Source organism: Phyllobates terribilis, unplaced genomic scaffold, assembly GCF_046119375.1.
Source record: "Phyllobates terribilis strain yellow unplaced genomic scaffold, ASM4611937v1 Scaffold_5__5_contigs__length_657084704, whole genome shotgun sequence".
Classification (NCBI taxonomy): Eukaryota; Metazoa; Chordata; class Amphibia; order Anura; family Dendrobatidae; genus Phyllobates; species Phyllobates terribilis.
The window spans coordinates 48,114,812-48,136,613 of NW_027362765.1; the positions used below are offsets into that span (position 1 = coordinate 48,114,812).

General features: G+C 48.2%; 1 protein-coding gene across 2 annotated transcripts in view; it reads right to left on the reverse strand.

Moving 5' to 3' along the window:
• Nucleotides 1-21,802, reverse strand: part of LOC141271910 (uncharacterized) — a 73,869-nt gene that overhangs the window by 21,501 nt on the left and 30,566 nt on the right. For both annotated transcript variants that reach the window (XM_073682144.1, XM_073682143.1), the window contains 5 exons: nt 4,900-5,049; nt 4,597-4,770; nt 4,389-4,512; nt 4,208-4,305; nt 1,755-1,845 (listed from right to left, as the gene is read on the reverse strand). In XM_073682144.1, the coding sequence (XP_073538245.1) occupies nt 1,755-1,845; nt 4,208-4,305; nt 4,389-4,512; nt 4,597-4,770; nt 4,900-5,049 (637 nt within the window). The remainder of the gene's footprint in view (nt 1-1,754; nt 1,846-4,207; nt 4,306-4,388; nt 4,513-4,596; nt 4,771-4,899; nt 5,050-21,802) is intronic.

Below are 21,802 nucleotides of genomic sequence, written 5' to 3' on the forward strand. Positions count from 1 at the left end.
GGGGTGGGGTATATTATTGAGGGGAAGTGTGAGGGGGATTATGGACAGGGGCAGTGTGTGTGGGGAAATTATGGAGGACAGTGAAGGGGGATATTTTGTGCAGGATTGTGCAGTAAGCACAGTGAGGGGGCAATTATATATTCAGTGGTGCAGACTCGGGATATTTATATCCATATATGCCATATTTATGTGGCAGAATAATGATTTATTTATTTCTAAGGGCACCGTGTCAAAAAGTGCTGCTGGAGACGGAGAAGATGGAAGTATGCAGAGATGATGTCTACTCGTGAAATCTCATCATGCCGTCTGTACTGCATGGAGACAAAAAGGATGGGAATGACTTGAAGATGTCACCTATAAGGTACCTGGATATAAATGTTTGGGATGCTGCCAGTATCTCATGAGTACTCTGGCTCCTATATGGTATACAGTCTGATGATGGCTGGTAACAAGAACTCCCATCATGTCTTTACCATTGTTAAGGATATACTGGGAATTGTAGGTTCAAGCAATACAATTGCATATGGGGCTGACCTGACAATACAATTGACAACTGAATTAAGCTTTGTGCGGCATACATGTACTTATGCCGGTTCTGGAGCTGCATTCATGTACCAACGGTGGGTCTGGCGCTCTATTCATGTTTTGGCGGTGGTTCTGGTGCTGCATACGTGTACTGACAGTGATTCTGGCGCTGCATTTATGTACGGACGGTGGTTCTAGCACCGAATACATGGGCTGAAGGAGGTTCTGATCTTGTACACATGTAACAATCCATAATGTGCTTCATGGCTATGTTAAAACTTAAAAATCCTCAAAACTTAGAGATTTGAGATTATGAGGAGAATATGGCAAGTTTCTGCTGACTAAACTCAGTTTAAGTTAGCGTGTGTCATACTGATTTTTTTTTAAGCAGAAATGGTTCTGGTAATGTATTAATGCTCTGATGGTGATTCTAGTGATATATTCATGTAAGTACCCCATTAATTCTTTTGGTGGCCCTTGGGATTGGTTCAGTATTGCAATGTGGCTCTTGGAGCAAAAAATGTTGTGCACTCCAGAATTAGAGTACGTGACATGGTAGTACTCTGTAATTCAAACTGTTGTAGGAGACAATATTTTCTGTTTGACGAGTTTCTTTAAGAAATATTAGACATTTAGAGAGAACCTTTCAACATAGTGCACTAAACCCGAGTTGCACTCATTTATGATGAACCATTGGAGCTACTAGGAGTACTGACTAGAAAGGTTGAAAAAGTATTAGTGCTCCCTATTTTAGAAGAGACTTTTTCACTTTTAGGATTGAAATTGAGTCATTAGAGCCATCACCCACGCACAGCTTAGAAATAAATCATGGCATAGGTGTAATGTGTTTTAGTGTAGTTTATCGTGCACTTCTTTGAAGTTACATAGGTCATTTTGAACAAACACTGAAAAGTCAGGTTAAAGGGAAACTCTGCTGTTATTGTATAGAATTCACATTTGGCCAAAATTATATTTAATTTAATCTACTAATAAGGGGGAATTTTTATTTTCCGGCCTTGCAGATTCAAGAATGGATAGATCCAGTACAATTTCTTAAACAAATGCTCAAATTAACAAGGATAGTTTTGGGGGAAGGAGCATGCAGTGGTATAGTGGCAGAACGGTGATCTTTAATTGTGATATGGTCGGACAACACTGCCGACAAAGCAGTGACAAGCAGTAACTGAGGAGACTCTGTGACTTCTCTGCATTTATTGGTTACTACTCACCTGTGCTGTTATCTGTAGGAATCTCCTCTTTACACCGCTCATTACCCCTCACATATGTCTCTGTAGTATTAATATGGGGCAGATCTTTACCCTGAAACAAATATTGTAAAAGTCACAGACAGATGGAGAAGTCAAATCTATGATCAGCTCTAATCCTGCCATCTCCACCGTTCTCATTACACAAGTATCTATTATATAACCGGAGATGTGTCCCTCTGTCTGAAGCCTTTACAGACTGCGCAAGCGCGACACGCCTGTGCAGTCTGGCTCCAGACAGAAGACCGCATCCAGCTTCTCTTCTCTTCTCGCCGGAGACCGGGGCAGGAGTGAGGCGTCAGAATCGGCGCAAGTGCATAGCGCTATCCGGTGCCATTTTACTGAGACATTTGCAGTGTGTCTTCAGCAAAATGGTGCCGGAGAGCGCGGTATGGGCACGCGCGTACTCCGGCGCCGCACTCCTCCCACAGTCTCCGGCAGAATGGGACACAGCGCTGAAGCACAGGGAAGAAAGGTGAGTATAAGTGTTTATTTTTTTTGTATGTGTACTGCGTGATAGGGATGAGGGGTATCATGCATACCAGGATTGGGGGGTGAGCGGACCATGCATGCCAAGATGAGGAATGGGGTGCCATGCATACCAGGATGAGGGATTGGGTGCCATGCATACCAGGATTGGGGGATGAGGAAGATATGCATACCAGGATGAGGGATTGGGTACCATATATACCAGGATTGGGGGATGAGGGGTGCCATACATACCAGGATTGGGATGAGGGGTGCCATGTATACCAGATTTGGAATGAGCGGTGCCATGTATACCAGATTTGGAATGAGCGGTGCCATGTATACCAGATTTGGAATGAGGGGTGCCGTGCGTATCAGGATTGGGGATGAGGGGTGCCATGCGTACCAGGACTGGGGATGAGGGGTGCCATGCGTACCAGGATTTTAGATGAGGGGTGCCATACATACCAGGATAGGGATGAGGGGTGCCATGCATACCAGGATAGGGATGAGGGGTGCCATGCATACCATGATAGGGATCAGGGGTGCCATGCATACCAGGATAGGGATGAGGGGTACCATGCATACCAAGATAGGGATGTGGGGTGCCATGCATACCAGGATTGGGGATGAGGGGTGCCATGCATAACAGGATAGGGATGAGGGGTGCCATGTGCCATGCATACCAGGATAGGGATGAGGGGTACCATGCATACCAAGATAGGGATGTGGGGGGCCATGCATACCAGGATGAGGAGCCATGCATACCAGGATAGGGATGAGGGGTACCATGCATACCAGGATGAGGGGTACCATACATACCAGGATAGGGATGAGGGATGGGGTACCATGCATACCAGGATAGGGATGAGGAGTGCCATGCATACCAGGATGGGGGTGAGGGGCTCAAGCATACCAGGATAGGGATGAGGGATGCCATGCATACCAGGATAGGGATGAGGGGTACCATGCATACCAGGATAGGGATGAGGGGTACCATGCATACCAAGATAGGGTTGTGGGGGGCCATGCATACCAGGATTTGGATGAGGAGCCATGCATACCAGGATGAGGGGTACCATACATACCAGGATAGGGATGAGGGATGGGGTACCATGCATACCAGGATAGGGATGAGGAAGTCCATGCACACCAGGATGGGGGTGAGGGGCTCATGCATACCAGGATAAGACTGAGGAGGCCATGCATACCAGCATTGGGTATGAGGGAGGCCATGCATACCAGGATTGGGTATGAGGGAGCCATGCATACCAGGATGAGGGGTGCCATGCATGCCAGGATTTGGATGAGGGGTGCCATGCATACCAGGATTGGGGGTGAGGGGTGCCATGCATACCAGGATTGGGGGTGAGGGGTGCCATGCATACCAGGATTGGGGGTGAGGGGTGCCATGCATACCAGGATTGGGGGTGAGGGGTGCCATGCATCCCAGGATAGGGATGAGGGGTGCCATGCATCCCAGGATAGGGATGAGGGGTGCCATGCATCCCAGGATAGGGATGAGGGGTGCCATGCATCCCAGGATAGGGATGAGGGGTGGCAAGCATACCAGGATAGCGATGAGGGGTGCCATGAATACCAGGATAGCGATGAAGGGTGCCATGAATACCAGGATAGGATTGGGGCAGCATATAACAGGATGGGGGAACAGGATTGGGGAGCACAAATACCAGGATGGGGGCAGCACAAATACCAGGATGGGGGCAGCACAAATACCAGGATGGGGGCAGCACAAATACCAGGATGGGGGCAGCACAAATACCAGGATGGGAGACCATATACCAATAAAAATGCTCGCCACCCGGGCGTAGAACTGGTTCAGCTAGTAAAACATATAATACTGGTGAATAAAGCAAGACTGAGCACAAGACCTTAACAGCCGTCTACACGTCATCAGGGAGATCTCATGACATCTTCTCTCCATCTACCTGATGATCCTGAGGAACACTGGGATTTTCTTGTTTACAGTCCTGTGGAAGAAGAGGACAGGGACATCTTTCTGGTGTTTTCCTCTTACTGGATATAACTAGACAAAACACATACAGGGACTGGATTAATTCTTTACATACAGATAATAATAGGCTGTGTGTATTTAGCCCTGTCTATTACCTGGTGATGTGATGGGCTGGGGAACATCCATCACTACGTCCTTGTACAGATCTTTGTGTCCTTCTACATACTCCAACTCCTCCATAGAGAAATAGACAGCGATATCCAGATACCTTATAGGAATCTAACACACACAAAGATACAGTCATCCCCCCGAATCCTTTCATAGTGTTCCTGTATAATGTCCAAGCATTCCCAGCAATGTCACCTCTCCAGTCAGCAGCTCAATCATCTTGTAGGTGAGTTCTAGGATCTTCTGGTCATTGATGTTCTCATCTATCAGGGGGTGACATGGAGGCCACATGATTGGGCTCTGAGGTCTTCCCCGTCCCTCAATCACAGGCACATGACAAGAAGGGGTCTTCTTAACTACTGTGTAATCCTGGTTATGAAGAGACACATTAATAAATCTCACTACAGACATTTCCAGAGTCCTCACCTCTCCAGTTCTGTCCATCTGTTATTCCCATAGATAAGAATGATGTAATGTGATGTCATCAGAATCTCTCACCTCTCCAGTAAGCTGGAAGAGGATCTCTAGGATGAGGTGTAATATCCTCTCCCCCATCTTCTCCTTATCCATATCCATCCTTGACGGATCAATCAGGAAAATTCTCTTATATAGAAGATATCCACTGAGAGGCTCCAATAATGTAAGGACCTAAATGGTAAGAAGATGGCGAAGTAAGATCATAAAGATCCCATGTAATAACAGAATTACAGGAGATAATAAGGGAAACATATCAGTAGTGTGAAAGCAGCAGTTATTCTTTATCTATCCTAACTCCATTTTGATTTTTGTACGTGCGTCTTCTGCTTACCAGGATGGAGTTTGAGCTGGAATGTGTGAGATAAGGAGTCTTTTGGAATGTCTATGTCTAAAGACTCAGAGAAAAGAGAGAAACGAAAGTCAGAAAGATGGGTGTCAGTAGTGTTACCTTTAGCCAATTAGATGTATGTATGCTAATGCCAGCACATATTAAGAGATAAGCTGAGCCAATTATATTGTTTTAAAGTATGGATACTAATAACCTATATAAATCTTGACCAATGACGTAATGAACACAGATCTAGCATGATGCTCAAATGTATCAGTCGTAGTTCTTACGTGCACGTATTTGAATTTTGCAATTTAATTTGGAACAGGCACAACGTCTCAGAATGTCTCACACTGTGTGGCGACGACAGTAGATAGAACATGTTGTATGATGGATGTTAGACACCTAGTGGTTGTGAGATAAACTTGAAGTAATGTTTATAGGAATAAAAGGGGTTAATCAGCCATGACAAGTTGATTAAGAGCAGTTGAACCGGCTGCGCACCATATCCTCCACCCCTAGGAGTTATTCACTGGGTAAATTGAGAGAGATTTTTCTCACACAGGCTGGACATATGGAGGTTGCAGGTCTCCTGGATTGAATATCTTTCATAAAAGATATGGAAGCTGGACTCTAAGCCAACCAGCACTATTGTATGGACTTGTTACTTTATATCGGACCAAGGCTGTATTTAAGTTTTCTGGTGACGCGGTTTATGAGGATTGCAATAAACCAGCCGCACTTTAAATAGAAATGGGTCCTGTGTCTACCTCTTTAAGAAGAGGATGAACTGACCTACCACATTTGGTGTTAGAAGTGCAGGCAACGTTCCCAGAGAACACGCGTGACCGCTACAGAAGTACTGCATGTCTTGGGTGAAGGTGGCTATAGGCCAGGGAGCAGCATCAGACTTCATGGAGGACCTGATTAAACACCTGGTGCAAGCCCAACAGCAGCAGCACCAGCAACTGCTACAGCAGCAACAACAGGACACAAGAAAGAGACAAGTAAGCTGCTTACACAACAGCTCCAGCAGCAACAGAACCAGCAAAAGATTGAGGTACTCAGAGGCGGTTCGCGGCAAGGCGGTCACTCCGACTTCAAGGTCAGATGATTATTTTTACCCGGAAAGCAGTGAAACGAGCCTTGCAGAAAATGATCTCGGGGGACGATAGAGGCCTTTTTAACAGTTTTTGAAAGTGTCGGTGATAGGAAGAAACTCCTGCCAGAGCAGTGGGTAGAAGTCCTGGCACCATACTTAACAGGGGAGCCACAAAAGGCCTACTATGATTTAGCCTTACAAGTCGCCAAAGAATATGCAAAATTGAAAATAGAAATTTTGGTGCGATTGGGGGTGACAATGTCTGTCAAGGGACAACGGGTCCACCGCTGGGCATAGCACCATGACAAACCTCCTTGCTTCCAAATGTTTGATCTGCTGAACCTCGTCCAAAAGTAGTTACAGCGAAAGCACTCTACCCCAGCGCAGATGGTTAAGCGAGTTGTAATGGACCGGTTAGTGCACTCCCTTCCGAGCCCGATGCACACCAGGGTGATCCCCGAAAAGTCGATGGCTTGGTCGGACTGGTCGAGAGGTATCAAGGGGTTGACGGTTCCTTGGGTAGGCAACCCACTCCATCCTGGGGGCGTAGGTTAAAAAGGGGGTGGGGTGTCCAAAGTCTAGGGGGGAGGCAGAGGTCATGCCGAGGGCCTCATCGGGTGATGTAATTTGCTACAGACAAAATGCACTGTAGCATGGGACACTGTTGCTCATTCTATGCATATCCAGCTGGCAGTGTGGACTGTCCACCTGGTGAAGGGCCCCAAGCTTGTCCTGTAAAAGTGAATGGTCTGCAGCCTATGTCTTTTACCCAGATTGGAAGCTACCCTTACTAGATGGTCCATGAATCCCTTTTGGTTGCAAATCATAGACACAAATTTGATTACATCTGCTCTTCAAAACTATTTTATAGAAAATAATGTCTCTATGATGCAGAACTCACTATGGGATGCTATGAAGGCCTGTCTGAGGGGAGTCCTGATACAAGCTATAAATAGATCCAAGACTAAAACTAACCAATTTGGGGAATTCTTGCCAGACAGGGTTAGACTCACGGAAAATAAATTTGTCCAATCAGGTACAGAGGAGGACCTAATGACCTGGAAAGAGGCGCAGGAGGCATACTCCACACACATTAGGGAGAAGGCCAAGAATAAGCGACTATTTTCCCAAACACATTTTTATGAAGAAGGGGAAAAGGCAGGGCATTTACTGGCTATGATTGCAAGGGCTCAAATAGGGACATCCTTTATAGGCACTTTAAAAAATAAGGAAGGTGCAATGGTTAATCAGCCAGATCAAATATCAAATACTTTCAGAGAATTTTATCAGGACTTATACAGAACCAAAACACGATTTAGCAGAGAACAAATCCTGACTTATTTGGAGGGGATTGATCTTCCAGCTATCTCTGAAGCAGATAAAAAATACTTAAATAGTCCCCTGCAATTAGAGGAGTTACAAATGGCCACAGCTTCAATGGCCAATAATAAATCACCAGGGTTGGACGGGTTCCCTATGGAAATATACAAAACATTTGGGGATATATTACTACCTCTGTGCACCTTCCAGGAGGCAGCCAGGGAAGGCATTCCGCCCCTCTCAATGAGAGAAGCTGTTATCGTAGTGATACCCAAACCGGGTAAGGATCCATTGCTCCCCGAATCCTATAGGCCTATATCCCTGCTACCTACGGACATTAAAATTATAGCAAAAGTTCTGGCCTCCAGGTTAAATAACATAATATCTAATGTTATACATAGTGATCAATCGGGCTTTATGCCAGCTAGGTCTACAGCTGTTAATATCCGTAGACTATTTCTTAATCTTGAGCTGCCAGTGGACAATGCAGGAGACAGGGTTATTTGCTCGCTAGACGCTGCTAAAGTATTTGACTCTGTTGAATTGGAATATCTATGGGTAGTTGTAGCGCCGGCGTCCCTGCCCTCTGATAGGCAGGGACGCTGTTCCCCTCACCCCTCTGCTCCGAGCCCGGCGTCCTCCTCCCGCTCTGCTGGAGCGCGCGCCGTCCTAAGGAGTCCCCGGCCAATGGCCGGAGGACTTCACCATATATAAGGCACCTCCTCCAAAATGGAGGTGCCCGAGCAATGTTGTTGCACTGTTCACTACTCTGCTTCAGCCCTCAGGTCCCGTTGCCAGTTACCTGCCAGTTTGCTGTCTGTTTCCTGCCTGACATTCCTCCTACCTGCTTGCTAGCCTGAGGTCCGACGGTCTGCCTTCCTACTCCTGTCAGTCTGTCTATGGACCAGCTTGCCCGCTCACCTGGGAGCGCACATCTGCTACCTGCCTGCTAGCCTACCTGGAGGCTCCGCCGTCACGTGCTGTGACCACCTGCCATTCCAGAGACTCTCGCTCGCTCACCTGGGAGCGCACACCTGCTACCTGCCTGCTAGCCTACCTGGAGGCTCCGCCGTCACGTGCTGTGACCACCTGCCATTCCAGAGACTCCTGCCCGCTCACCTGGGAGCGCACACCTGTTACCTGCCTGCTAGCCTACCTGGAGGCTCCGCCGTCACGTGCTGTGACCACCTGCCATTCCAGAGACTCTCGCTTGCTCACCTGGGAGCACACATCTACCATCTGCCTGCTAGCCTACCTGAAGGCTCTGCCATCACAGGTCGTACCTACCCTTTACCCAGAGACTGCCCCGGTCACTTGCCGTGACCTCCTGCCCGTTCATCCAGAGACTGCCCCGGTCACTTGCCGTGACTGCCTGCCCGTCTTCCCTGGTCGCCACCCGCTCCCTTACAAGGACCGCCCCCTTGTATAGTAGCTCAGAGGTTCCGCCTCCCAGACCCGTTACAGTTTGCTCGGGCCATGGAACCCGGTGGCACCCAAGCTCCCTCACTCTCGGACCTGTGTCATGAACTGTCCCGTCAGAGGTCCCAACAGGAGTCCATCCTGGGTCACCTGCGGAATGTCAATTCTCGCCTGGACACTCTGACTGCTCCACCAGCAACCACCGCCTGTGCCATGACTCGCAATCCGGCAGCTCCGCTGCCCACCAATACTATGGTATCCTACCCCGGACCCCGGCTTTCTGCACCTCCTCGCTTCGGAGGCGACTCCGCTCAGGCTTGGGGCTTTATAAATCAGTGCACCCTGCACTTTGAACTCCTGTCCCACCAGTTTAACTCCGACCGGGCCAAAATTGCTTTCATCATGTCCCATCTCACCGGGGAGGCCCTGGCCTGGCTAAATCCTCTATGGGAGAGAGGAGACCCCCTGGTGTCCGACTTGCCTGCCTTTCTCACGGCTTTCCGGAAAGTCTTCGACGAACCTGGACGGAAGACCTCATCCGCATCATCTCTGCTACGCCTCCGTCAGGGAAGTCTCACCGTGGGCCAATATGCCATACGGTTCCGTACCCTCGCCTCGGAGCTGGCCTGGGATAACGACGCTCTGGTATCTGTCTTCTGGGAGGGTCTGTCCGGCCGTATTAAGGATGAACTCGCCGGTCGAGATATTCCTACCACTCTCGATGACCTAATAACTCTTGCCACCCGGATTGACCTACGGTTCCAGGAGCGTGCCAAAGAAGTCACCCGTGAGAGGAGGTTTCCACGTCTAGCTCCTACTTTTCAGAAACCCGTCACTCCCTCCGTTTCTCCCCAGGTACACTCTCCTGAGCCTATGCAGGTCGACCAGACCAAGATGGTCAAAACCCGTCAGGACTTACGCCGTGCCGAGGGGAGCTGCTTCTACTGTGGCAGTAAGGAGCACCGGATCCGTACCTGCCCGGAGAGGTCGGGAAACGCCTGTGTCTAGGTTCGCTCAGAGAGGTCGACCTAGACAAGAATAAATCCTCTCCATCTCTGCTGCTGTCAGTCTCAATTATCTGGGGGGAGAATCGTTATTTCGAACTAGCCCAACTTGACTCTGGAGCGGCCGGGAATCTTATTTCACAGGCCCTGGTAGAAAAATACCGCATTCCCACCAAACCTCTGGCTATACCATTATCTGTCGCTGCTGTGGATGGGGGCCTCTTACCACGTCCCATCCAACTCATCACCGAATCCATAACTCTGCAGGTGGGAATGCTGCATTCTGAGAGCATCTCTTTTCATGTTCTGCCTGGACTCTCTCACGCCCTCTTACTAGGTCTACCTTGGCTCCAGAGACATGCACCCGTGCTTGACTGGCAGACCGGAGAAGTCCTTCGCTGGGGACAGGACTGTCATAAGACTTGTTTGGTTCCTGTTCATCCCGCCCGTTCTTCTCCTACCCCAACTAATCTACCTGGACTTCCGATTCCCTATTGGTCATTTGCTGATGTCTTTAATAAAAAGGAGGCAGAGACATTACCCCCTCATAGACCATACAACTGTCCTATCGACCTGTTACCCGGTACTACGCCTCCCCGTGGGCGTATTTACCCATTGTCCGCTGCTGAGACCCGGTCGATGTCCGAATATATTGAGGAGAATTTGGCCAGGGGATTCATCCGGAAATCTACCTCGTAGACTATAGAGGCCTTAACCAGATCACGGTGAAAAATAAATACCCCCTTCCGCTCATTCCAGAATTATTTGATCGTCTGAGGGGGGCTAGAATCTTCACCAAACTGGACCTCCGTGGGGCGTACAACCTGGTCCGTATCCGTCAAGGGGATGAATGGAAGACTGCATTCAACACCCGGGACGGCCACTATGAATATCTGGTAATGCCCTTTGGTCTCTGTAACGCTCCTGCCGTCTTTCAAGAGTTGGTCAATGACATCTTCCGGGACCTTCTCTACCCCTGCGTAGTGGTGTACCTGGACGACATCTTGGTCTTCTCTCCGGATCTCCAGACTCACCGGAGAGACGTTCGTCAGGTCCTGCTCAGGCTCAGGCAGAATCACCTCTTCGCTAAATATGAGAAGTGCCTCTTTGAGCAGACCTCGCTTCCGTTTTTGGGCTACATTATTTCTCAGACCGGCCTACGAATGGATCCAGAGAAACTGTCTGCCATCGAGAAATGGCCCCGACCGGAGGGGTTGAAGGCCATTCAGCGGTTCCTGGGCTTCGCCAACTACTACCGCCTCTTCATACCGCACTTCTCTTCCCGGACTGCCCGAATTTCCGCGCTCACCCGTAAGGGCACTAATCCCAGAGAGTGGCCGCCCGAAGCAGAGGAGGCCTTTCTTTCCTTAAAACAGGCCTTCTCTTCCGCCCCGGTGCTGCATCGCCCAGATGGCAACAAGCAGTTCTTCCTGGAGGTTGACGCCTCCTCCTCTGGAGCCGGAGCGGTACTTACCCAAAAATCATCTTCCGGGAGAATGGTAACTTGTGGCTTCTTCTCCAAACTCTTCTCCTCTTCTGAGCGCAACTATTCCATAGGAGATCGAGAGTTATTGGCCATCAAGCTGGCATTGGAGGAATGGCGTTACCTCCTCGAAGGGGCTCTTCACCCGGTAATAATTTACACTGACCACAAGAACTTGGCTTACCTCCAGCATGCCCAGAGACTTAACCCGCGCCAAGCTCGGTGGTCCTTGTTTTTTGCTCGCTTTGATTTTATTCTTCATTTTCGCCCGGCTGACAAAAACATCAAGGCGGACGCCTTGTCCCGATCCTTTCTGGTGTCTGATCTCGAGGAAGAACCGAAACACATCATCGATCCCGCCAGAGTAATGCAGGTGGCTCCCGTGAGTCTAAATCGTCTCCCTCCCGGTAAGACGTTCGTATCAGTACCTGATCGGGAGAAGATCCTACACTGGGGTCACTCGTCTAAACTAGCTGGCCACGCCGGTCAGAAAAAGATCCTCCAGCTTATTACCCGGCACTACTGGTGGCCTACCCTGCACAAGGACGTAATTGACTTTGTTTCTGCCTGTGTGTCCTGCGCCCGCAACAAGGTTCCGAGACATCTGCCAGCCGGTCGCCTCCTTCCGCTCCCAGTACCTGCTGCCCCCTGGCAGCATATAGCAATGGACTTTATAACTGATCTCCCCGTCTCTGCCGGTTGTACGGTCATTTGGGTGGTCGCTGACCGCTTTTCCAAGATAGCTCATTTCGTTCCCCTGCCAGGCCTCCCGTCTGCACCCGAGCTGGCTAAAGACTTTATCCGCCACATCTTCCGTCTTCATGGCCTGCCCCTCCACATCGTGTCAGATCGTGGGGTACAGTTCACCTCACGCTTCTGGAGAGCCACTTGTAAACTGCTGGACGTCACCCTGGACTTCTCCTCCGCTTACCACCCACAGTCTAATGGTCAAGTGGAGCGGATCAATCAGAACCTGACCAGTTACCTCCGGCACTTCGTTAATGCCCACCATTCAGACTGGGTGGATCTCCTGCCATGGGCCGAATTTTCTTACAACAATCACGAGAGCGAATCTTCCTCCAAATCCCCGTTTTTTGTTGTCTTCGGTCAGCATCCTCGGATCCCATTTCCCGTCTCCACCTCGGTGGACAATCCGGCTGCGGAATCTCTTGTTAACAAATTTTCCTCCATATGGGAGAGTACCCGGTCCGCACTCCTTCTGTCTTCCGAGCGTATGAAAAGACATACTGACAAAAAACGTCTGGATCCTCCTCAATTCCGTCCAGGGGATAAGGTCTGGCTCTCGTCCAAGTATGTCCGGCTCAAGATTCCTTCCTATAAGTTAGGGCCTCGGTTCATCGGTCCTCTGGAGGTCATCAGTCAGATCAACCCGGTGGCCTATAAATTGAAACTCCCGGCCAACTTGCGGATCCCTAACTCCTTCCATGTATCTCTCCTCAAACCTGTGGTACTTAACTCTTTTTCCAAGTCTACAGGTACGCCTCCTGCTCCGGTTTCCGTTGAAAACGAATTTGAGGTAGAGAACATTCTGGCCACCAAAAGGGTAAGAGGGAAGACCTTTTTTCTAGTAGATTGGAAGGGGTTTGGTCCTGAAGAGAGAACGTGGGAGCCCCGGGAGAACATCCATGCCCCTCTCATCCTAGCTAAATTTCTCTCTGGCCTAAAAAAGGGGGGGCCTAAAGGGGGGGTACTGTAGCGCCGGCGTCCCTGCCCTCTGCTAGGCAGGGACGCTGTTCCCCTCACCCCTCTGCTCCGAGCCCGGCGTCCTCCTCCCGCTCTGCTGGCAGCGCGCGCTCCTTCCCGGCCACTGTGCTTAGGGCGCGCGCGCGCTCCCTCCCTCTTAAAGGGGCCGCGCGCGCCGTCCTAAGGAGTCCCCGGCCAATGGCCGGAGGACTTCACCATATATAAGGCACCTCCTCCAAAATGGAGGTGCCCGAGCAATGTTGTTGCACTGTTCACTACTCTGCTTCAGCCCTCAGGTCCCGTTGCCAGTTACCTGCCAGTTTGCTGTCTGTTTCCTGCCTGACATTCCTCCTACCTGCTTGCTAGCCTGAGGTCCGACGGTCTGCCTTCCTACTCCTGTCAGTCTGTCTATGGACCAACTTGCCCGCTCACCTGGGAGCGCACATCTGCTACCTGCCTGCTAGCCTACCTGGAGGCTCCGCCGTCACGTGCTGTGACCACCTGCCATTCCAGAGACTCTCGCTCGCTCACCTGGGAGCGCACACCTGCTACCTGCCTGCTAGCCTACCTGGAGGCTCCGCCGTCACGTGCTGTGACCACCTGCCATTCCAGAGACTCCTGCCCGCTCACCTGGGAGCGCACACCTGTTACCTGCCTGCTAGCCTACCTGGAGGCTCCGCCGTCACGTGCTGTGACCACCTGCCATTCCAGAGACTCTCGCTTGCTCACCTGGGAGCACACATCTACCATCTGCCTGCTAGCCTACCTGAAGGCTCTGCCATCACAGGTCGTACCTACCCTTTACCCAGAGACTGCCCCGGTCACTTGCCGTGACCTCCTGCCCGTTCATCCAGAGACTGCCCCGGTCACTTGCCGTGACCTCCTGCCCGTTCATCCAGAGACTGCCCCGGTCACTTGCCGTGACCTCCTGCCCGTTCATCCAGAGACTGCCCCGGTCGCTTGCCGTGACCTCCAGCCCGTTCACTCAGAGACTGTCCCGGTCACCTGCTGTGACTGCCTGCCCGTCTTCCCTGGTCGCCACCCGCTCCCTTACAAGGACCGCCCCCTTGTATAGTAGCTCAGAGGTTCCGCCTCCCAGACCCGTTACAGTAGTTTTGGAGAAATTTGGTATGGGCGCTGGATTTATTTCATGGATCAAGCTACTATATGAGAGGCCATTGGCACGATTAAGGGTAAATGGGCGTCTTACTTCAGCCTTTGAACTGGGGAGGGGTACCCGGCAGGGCTGCCCGTTGTCCCCTTTACTGTTCGCACTGGCCATTGAACCACTAGCTGCGGCTATCAGGATGCACCCTGGCATAATGGGATTTCGCAGAGGGAATATAGAGGAGAAAACTGCGCTTTATGCTGACGATGCACTACTATTTTTAGCGGAAGCCTCCAAAACATTATCTGTAGCTATGGAAACAATCGAGAAGTTTGGGAAATTTTCGGGTTTGGCGATTAATTGGACTAAGTCAGTATTGCTTCCAATAGATAATGGGAACATTAATGCACCTCACTATACTGACTCGGGCTTACAAGTGGTCAATGAATTTAAATATTTGGGTATTAATGTAACATCTAAAGTCACTGACTATGAGAAACTAAACCTCAACCCAATACTGGCCAGATTCAAGTGTAAACTGGACACGTGGTCTAAATTGCCACTGTCAGTGGTGGGCCGCACTAACTTGGTCAAGATGATCTGGATGCCACAATTGCTATATGTATTGCATAATTCTCCAATATGGATTCCCCAGAGATATTTCCTTAAAGTAAACAGCATGTTCAGGGACTTAATCTGGGGAAAACAAGCTCCAAGAATTAAACTGGAAACTTTGCAAAGAGATAAAACAATGGGTGGCCTTGCTGTACCAAATCCGTGGGTTTATTATATGGCAGCTCAGCTCCAGTATATTCGTGGGTGGGACGACCCTGGAGGGGGAGGGGGGGCTCAACGTCTTCTACTCCAATCACATTTTAAATCACTCAGACTCTATGAAGCATTGGAGGCTCACAAATTTAAGACACCCTCTTGTAGAACCCCAACTACGCTGTTAATACACAAACTTTGGTGGGCAGTGAGGAAATTACAGGGGATACAAGGGATCTCACAATTTACATCACTGTGGGAAACGCCATGGCTCCCTAACGTATATAAATTGGAAGGGTTTAAAAATTGGAGTCTAAAAGGACTAGAAAGATTCACTCATGTTTTAGCGGGAGATTCACTCAAGGAGTTTTCACAGATACAAAATGAATATGGACTGCCCAACACCGAATTTTATAAGTACCTTCAGTTACGACATGCATATCAGGCAGAGAGTCTTGTCCTAAGTAATGGAGTTCCTCAAAATGCTATAATACAGAGAATGGCTAGCTCACATAATTCTGGGGGGCTAATCTCATTGCTTTATAGGGGTCTGCTGGACTTGGTATTAGCAAAACACCCCATAAGATCAAAAGAAAAATGGGAGGGCTTGATAGGCCCTATTGAAGAGGGGCTGTGGTCTGAAATACTGGAAAGAGTTCCCCAGTTATCTCTGAGTGAGTCCCATAGATTCTCTCACTTACAGGTACTGCACCAGTCATATAGAACACCCCAATTTCTCCCCGATATAGGGCTTCGACCAGACTCCCTATGTGCTAGATGTAAAACATCCCCGGCTAACATGCTTCATATGATGTGGACCTGCCCTGCTCTGGAAAACTTCTGGAGGGATGTAATAGCGATCATTGATAGAACATACTCAGTCGATTCAGATCCCTCACCATTAGTATGTATACTGGGATATATAGAAGATCTGAGCACTGACGAACATGGCAAAATAGCGGTGGCACGCATGTTATACATGGCCAGGAAACTAATAGCCCAACATTGGTTATCAGAGCAGGCGCCCACGGTGACGGAATTTATAAATAAGATTAATTGGTTATTAAATCTGGAAAAAAGTATATATCTGAAAAGGAAGGCTATCTCTAAATTTGAAAAAATATGGGCTCCATGGATTGACGGCTAAGGCCTAGCATCCAGAGAACTGCATAGATTTCGACTTGGCCTGCTATGATTGATGTATAGATTACTTGACAGGTGCAAAATCCTACATTGGGCTGCTTTAGACATGTATATAACTGCTCCAAAGCAAGAGTTAGATACCCCTTAATACAATTGTGATTATTCATACTGTAAGATTGTTAATTTGCTGTGGACAGAACTGTGGAACATTTAACTCAAAATGTTTTGTTTGAAAGGGCGATGTGTTGTGGGGGGAGGGATAGAATAGTGACTGGGTCCCTTCTTTGGTTGGGTTGTTTTATTTGTTTTACTGTTGTGTTACAAAAAAAGTTTTAACAATAAAAAATATTTGATTTTAAAAAAAAAAGTGAATGGTCTGCAAATGACTGGACTACTAGACTCGTGAGGGCCACACTCCCTCTCCAATTGATCCCTGGAAAGAAGGTGGGCGTCTGCTGCATTCACAGGGATGCTAAAGACTATCTGATGGCCAGAATAGTCATTGACATGGCCCGAGGTACTGAGTCCCATGAGGTCGGTGTGGTCCAAGATTTATTGCACCCAATTATCATGGGCCGGGTTGTGTTGTTTTGGGCCTTGTAGGGGAGGGGCGAAGACCTCATTAGCTCGGGTAAGAAACGAGTTGGACCTAAAAAAAAAGTTTCACCAACCCCAGAGTTTGACAGGTCTCCCTTCTGTGTAATGGGAGAAGATGAGGAGGTAATATCCCCTGAGGAAGACATTCCTGGGATAGGGGTGACCAGAGAAACTTTTGGGTTCTCCCCACATAGAGACCTAACTCTAAATGAAGCGTTCAATAAGGTAACCGTTATAAATGGCATAGCACAGGAGTCAGGGGCTGACACGAAGTTTCCCTATTTCATGTTGAGTGGGGACTTATGGTACCGATTTATTAAGGTGAGGGAGGAGATAGTGAAACAATTGTTGGTACCAGGACCCTATAGATGGAGAGTGTTGGACATGGCCCATTCACATGACTTGGATGGCCATCTGGGGGTGGACAAAACTGAAGAATGGGTCATGCAGAGGTTCTATTGGTCTGGAAGTCACACTGAAATCCTAAAGGCATTGCAAGTCATGTCTCCCCTGCCAGTTAACCGCTCCCACTTCTCACTTCTGAAATCCTTGTGCCGCTGCCCATAAAGGCAGAGTAGGAAAGGGACCTGTTGAAACTCCATGTTGGCCGGTGAAGCCAGAAGGAGACATTGAAGACATCACAGTATCCGAAACACTGTCAAAGGCCCAAAAACAGCAATGTCGGGAATTGCTGCAGCAGAACCGGGACTTGTTCTAAGATTTGCCGGGGTGTGCAGATGTCATGGAACACGAGGTTCTGACGGAACCCCATATGTGAGTTAACTCGAAGCCCTACCGAATTCCAGAGGCCTGCTGAGAACAGATGTCAAAGGAAGTGAAGCATATGCTGAATCTCGAGGTCATTGAGGAATCTAAGAGCGGGTGGCCTAACCCGATTGTCCTTGTTCCAAAACCCAATGGAGAATGAAGATTCAGTATGGAGTATCGGAAACTGAATGACGTCTCCAAGTTCAGCACATATCTAATGCCACGTGTCAATGACCTGATCGAGAGACTTGGGCCAGCAAGGTACATAACCACTTTGGATCTAACAAAGAGATATTGGCAAATTCCCATATCTCAAGAAGCCAAGGAGATGGCTTTCTCTATGCCTGACTGTTGCTTCAAATACGTCTGAATGTCATTTGGACTGCAGGGAGCTCCAGACACCTTCCAGAAGGCCATGGACTGGATCCTCGCACCCCACAAGAAATATGCTGCAAGGTAAAGTCATCTAGGAAAGGTCCACACAGTGTTTGATGCACTCAGGAAGGCGGGGTTCTCTTTAAATAAAAAAAAAAGTGTCCATAAAGTGGACAATGTGTCCACCACATTGCAATACTATCTCTTAGGGCGAGAATTTAAATTAAGTGTCAAACCATGGCCCACTCAGGTGGATGAGGAAGGAAAAAGATAAAAATGCTTGTGTTACCTCGCTGGTTGCTAGTGCTACAGGATTTCCACTTCCATGTAGAACATAGAGTCAGGAGTTACATGGTAATGCGAATCCCCTCTCGAGAATCCCATGTCTAGTGGCAGAAGGTGCCAAGCCCATGCCTTTAGGCAGAGGGGGGAGGAATGTAAGGTGGCTGTTAGACACCTAATGGTTGGGAAATAAACTTGAAGTAATGTTTTAGTGCATATAGGACTAAAAGGGGTTAATCAGCCATGACAGGTTGATTAAGAGCAGCTGAACAGGCTGCTCATTATATCTCCACCTCTAGTTGTGATTCACTGGGTAAATTGAGAGCCGTTTGTCTCACACAGGCTTGCCGTATGGAGATTGCAGGTCTCCTGGTTTGAATGTGCTTTGCTAAATGACACGAAAGGTGAACTCTAATCCAGGTGGGCTAACCAGCATTATTTTATGGACTTGTTACTTTTACCTTGTGCCAGACAAAGGCTGTATTTAACTTTTCTGGTGACGCAGTTTATGAGTATTGTAATAAATCAGCCAGACTTTAAATAGAAACGGTTCTTTTGTCTCTTTAAGAAGCCGAGTAGAAATGGGTTCAAAAAGCATACCACTCTACTTACTCTGCATATGCGAGAGGGGTTTCCATCTTGGTGCATGTTGGGACTCCATTTAAGGAGGTTGAGATTAAAATAGATAAAGATGGGCAGTACGTTTTTCTAGTCTGCAGACTTTATGGCAAATTATATTGCGTGGTGGCAGTGTATTTCCCACCGCCATTTACTGGGACAAAACTGCAAGAGATTATAGAACTCACAAGGCATTGGACAGGGACTCCTGTATTGCTGATTGGAGATGTTAACAATATAATGAATAAAATTTGGGACAGAACTAGTAGGCAACCGGGAAGAACTGACGGAGAGGGGGAGACATCCTTTGCTAAGTATGTGTCAGAGGTGGGCCTGATAGATTTGTGGAGAGTGAGACATATGGGAGTGAAGACATACTCATGTTACTCCTCGACGCACGGCTCTATGTCTAGAATAGACTTAGCCTTGGGAAATGGGTTGGTTAACCAAAACATCGCTCATATTGATTATTTGCCTAGGATACTCTCTGATGATAGTCCCTTGCTGGTGGAGCTGAGGTTCGGTATGTGTGGGGATGGTGGACGGAAAGAGTGGAAGGTTCACCCGGTATGGCAGGAAACGGTAGATATTCAGAAAATAGCAGGAGAGGTGGAGGAATTCTTCCAGAATAACGTGGGAAGTACAGCCATAGGAACTGTGTGGAACACAATGAAGGCCTATGCTAGGGGTTTACTGAATCAAGATATCTCCAGATGTAAAAGTCAGAACAGATTGGAGGAAAGAGAGGCATTGGCTGCGCTGAGGAGGGCAGAGGAGGAGTTGGTGCTTAATCCCACCGTAGAGGCACAACAGAACATGAAGGAAGCTCAAAACGGGGTGGATAAAATATTTCTGGCCAATGGGGAAAAGAAGAGGGAATTCCAAAAAATTGCTTTTTATGAAGAGGGTGAAAAAGTTGGTCACCTGTTGTCTGCTATAGCAGCAGCACAGAGAGAACCGGGATTTGTATATGGTCTCTTGGATCCAACTGGTACCCTAGTCACTGAAACGCGAGATATCTTGAGGGTGTTTAGGGACTTCTATAGCGACCTATATAACTCTAAATTAAGGAACACGGGAGATGATACAGACCAATTTTTGAGGGGAACTCAGATATCTAGGCTTAGTGATGAGGCTAGGGATAGCTTAGAGGGCCCCCTGACGGTGGAGGAAATGGAGGAAGCTTTGGCTTCAATGGCAAATAATAAAGCTCCAGGAGCAGATGGTCTACCAACAGAATTCTATAAACATCTTAGAGATGTACTATTGCCAAAATTGAAAGATGTGTTTTTGGCGGCCCTGGAGGTGGGAGAATTACCGGAGTCAATGCGGGAGGCTACGGTGGTGGTTTTGCACAAGGCAGATAAGGACCGGACACAGCTGGATTCGTATAGACCCATATCCCTACTACCGGCTGATATTAAAATTTTAGCTAAAGTAATGTCTAACCGACTGAGCCAAGTGGTTTCTGGTGTTGTACACCGGGATCAGTCAGGATTTATGCCGGATAGATCGACGGCCATTAACTTGAAGCGATTATTCTTTAATATGCAATTGGCCGCTGATAATGCTGGGCATAGAGTGGTGGTCTCATTAGACACATGGAAAGCCTTTGATAGTGTGGAGTGGAGTTATCTTTGGCGTGTTCTCCAGTTGATGGGAATTGGTCCAGTTTTTTTGGCGTGGATAAAATTATTATATAAACGCCCGGTGGCCATGTTGAGAGTAAATGGGGAGAGGTCAGATACATTTGATATGACTAGAGGAACCAGACAGGGCTGCCCCCTCTCCCTGCTGTTATTTGCCCTGGCCATAGAGCCGTTGGCTGCTGTACTGAGACAGTAAGACGTGGTAAGGGGATTCCGGTATGGTGTGGCGGAGGAGAAGATAGCGTTGTACGCAGATGATATATTATTATTCTTACAGGATCCTCAGATGTCATTACATGGAGCAATAGCTATTATCAATAGATTTGGTTTATTATCTGGGTTACAAATTAACTGGGATAAATCTCATATTATGGAAATAGATACCCTGGATAGTTTAGATGTTGAACAGGTGGAGCGTACACAACTCAAATTGGTATGAGAATTGAAGTATCTTGGAATTATAATAACAATACCAGTAAAGGAGTACCTTCAGTTGAATGTATACCCGATACTGGGGAAATTAAAGGATAAAGCATCTACATGGAGCAAAATGCGCCTCTCGGTGGTGGGACGCACCAATCTTCTTAAAATGGTGCTGATGTACAAATTGTTGTACGTTTTACATAATTCCCCTGTGTGGATTCCTCAGCCGGTGTTCCAGCGCATTAATGCAATATTTAGAGATCTGGTCTGGGGTGGAGGGCAGCCTAGGATTAAACTGGAGATTCTCCAGAGGCCAAAAGAGGAGGGTGGTCTCGCCCTACCAAACCCATGGGTATATTTTTTGGCAGCACAGTCCCAACATAATAGAGGGTGGGCGCAGAGGGCAGTGAAGGGGACTATTCAGGCGGTTCTGGAACTTCATCTTAAAAAGAGTCCGTTGGTAGTGGGTCTAGAAACGGGACTTTTTGGGAAGATGGGCAAGTCATACCCGACCTGTGGCCTAGTCCATAAATTGTGGACGAGGGTGAAGAAGATTAGAGGCATAGTGGGGCTGACAATGTATACTCCTATTTGGGATAATGAAAACCTATGTGAATTTTACAAAATAAGAGAGCTGAGAGGCTCGGTGGCAAAGGGTATACAATACATCTACCAACTGATAGATAATCAAAACATCAAAACCCTAGAGAAGCTGAAAGAGGAATTTCACTTATCAGACGGACACAGCTATCAGTATACACAGGTTAAACATGCGTTTATTAAACAAGGGAAAATGAGGAACCTATCTGTTCAAAGGGATATCGTTATTGATT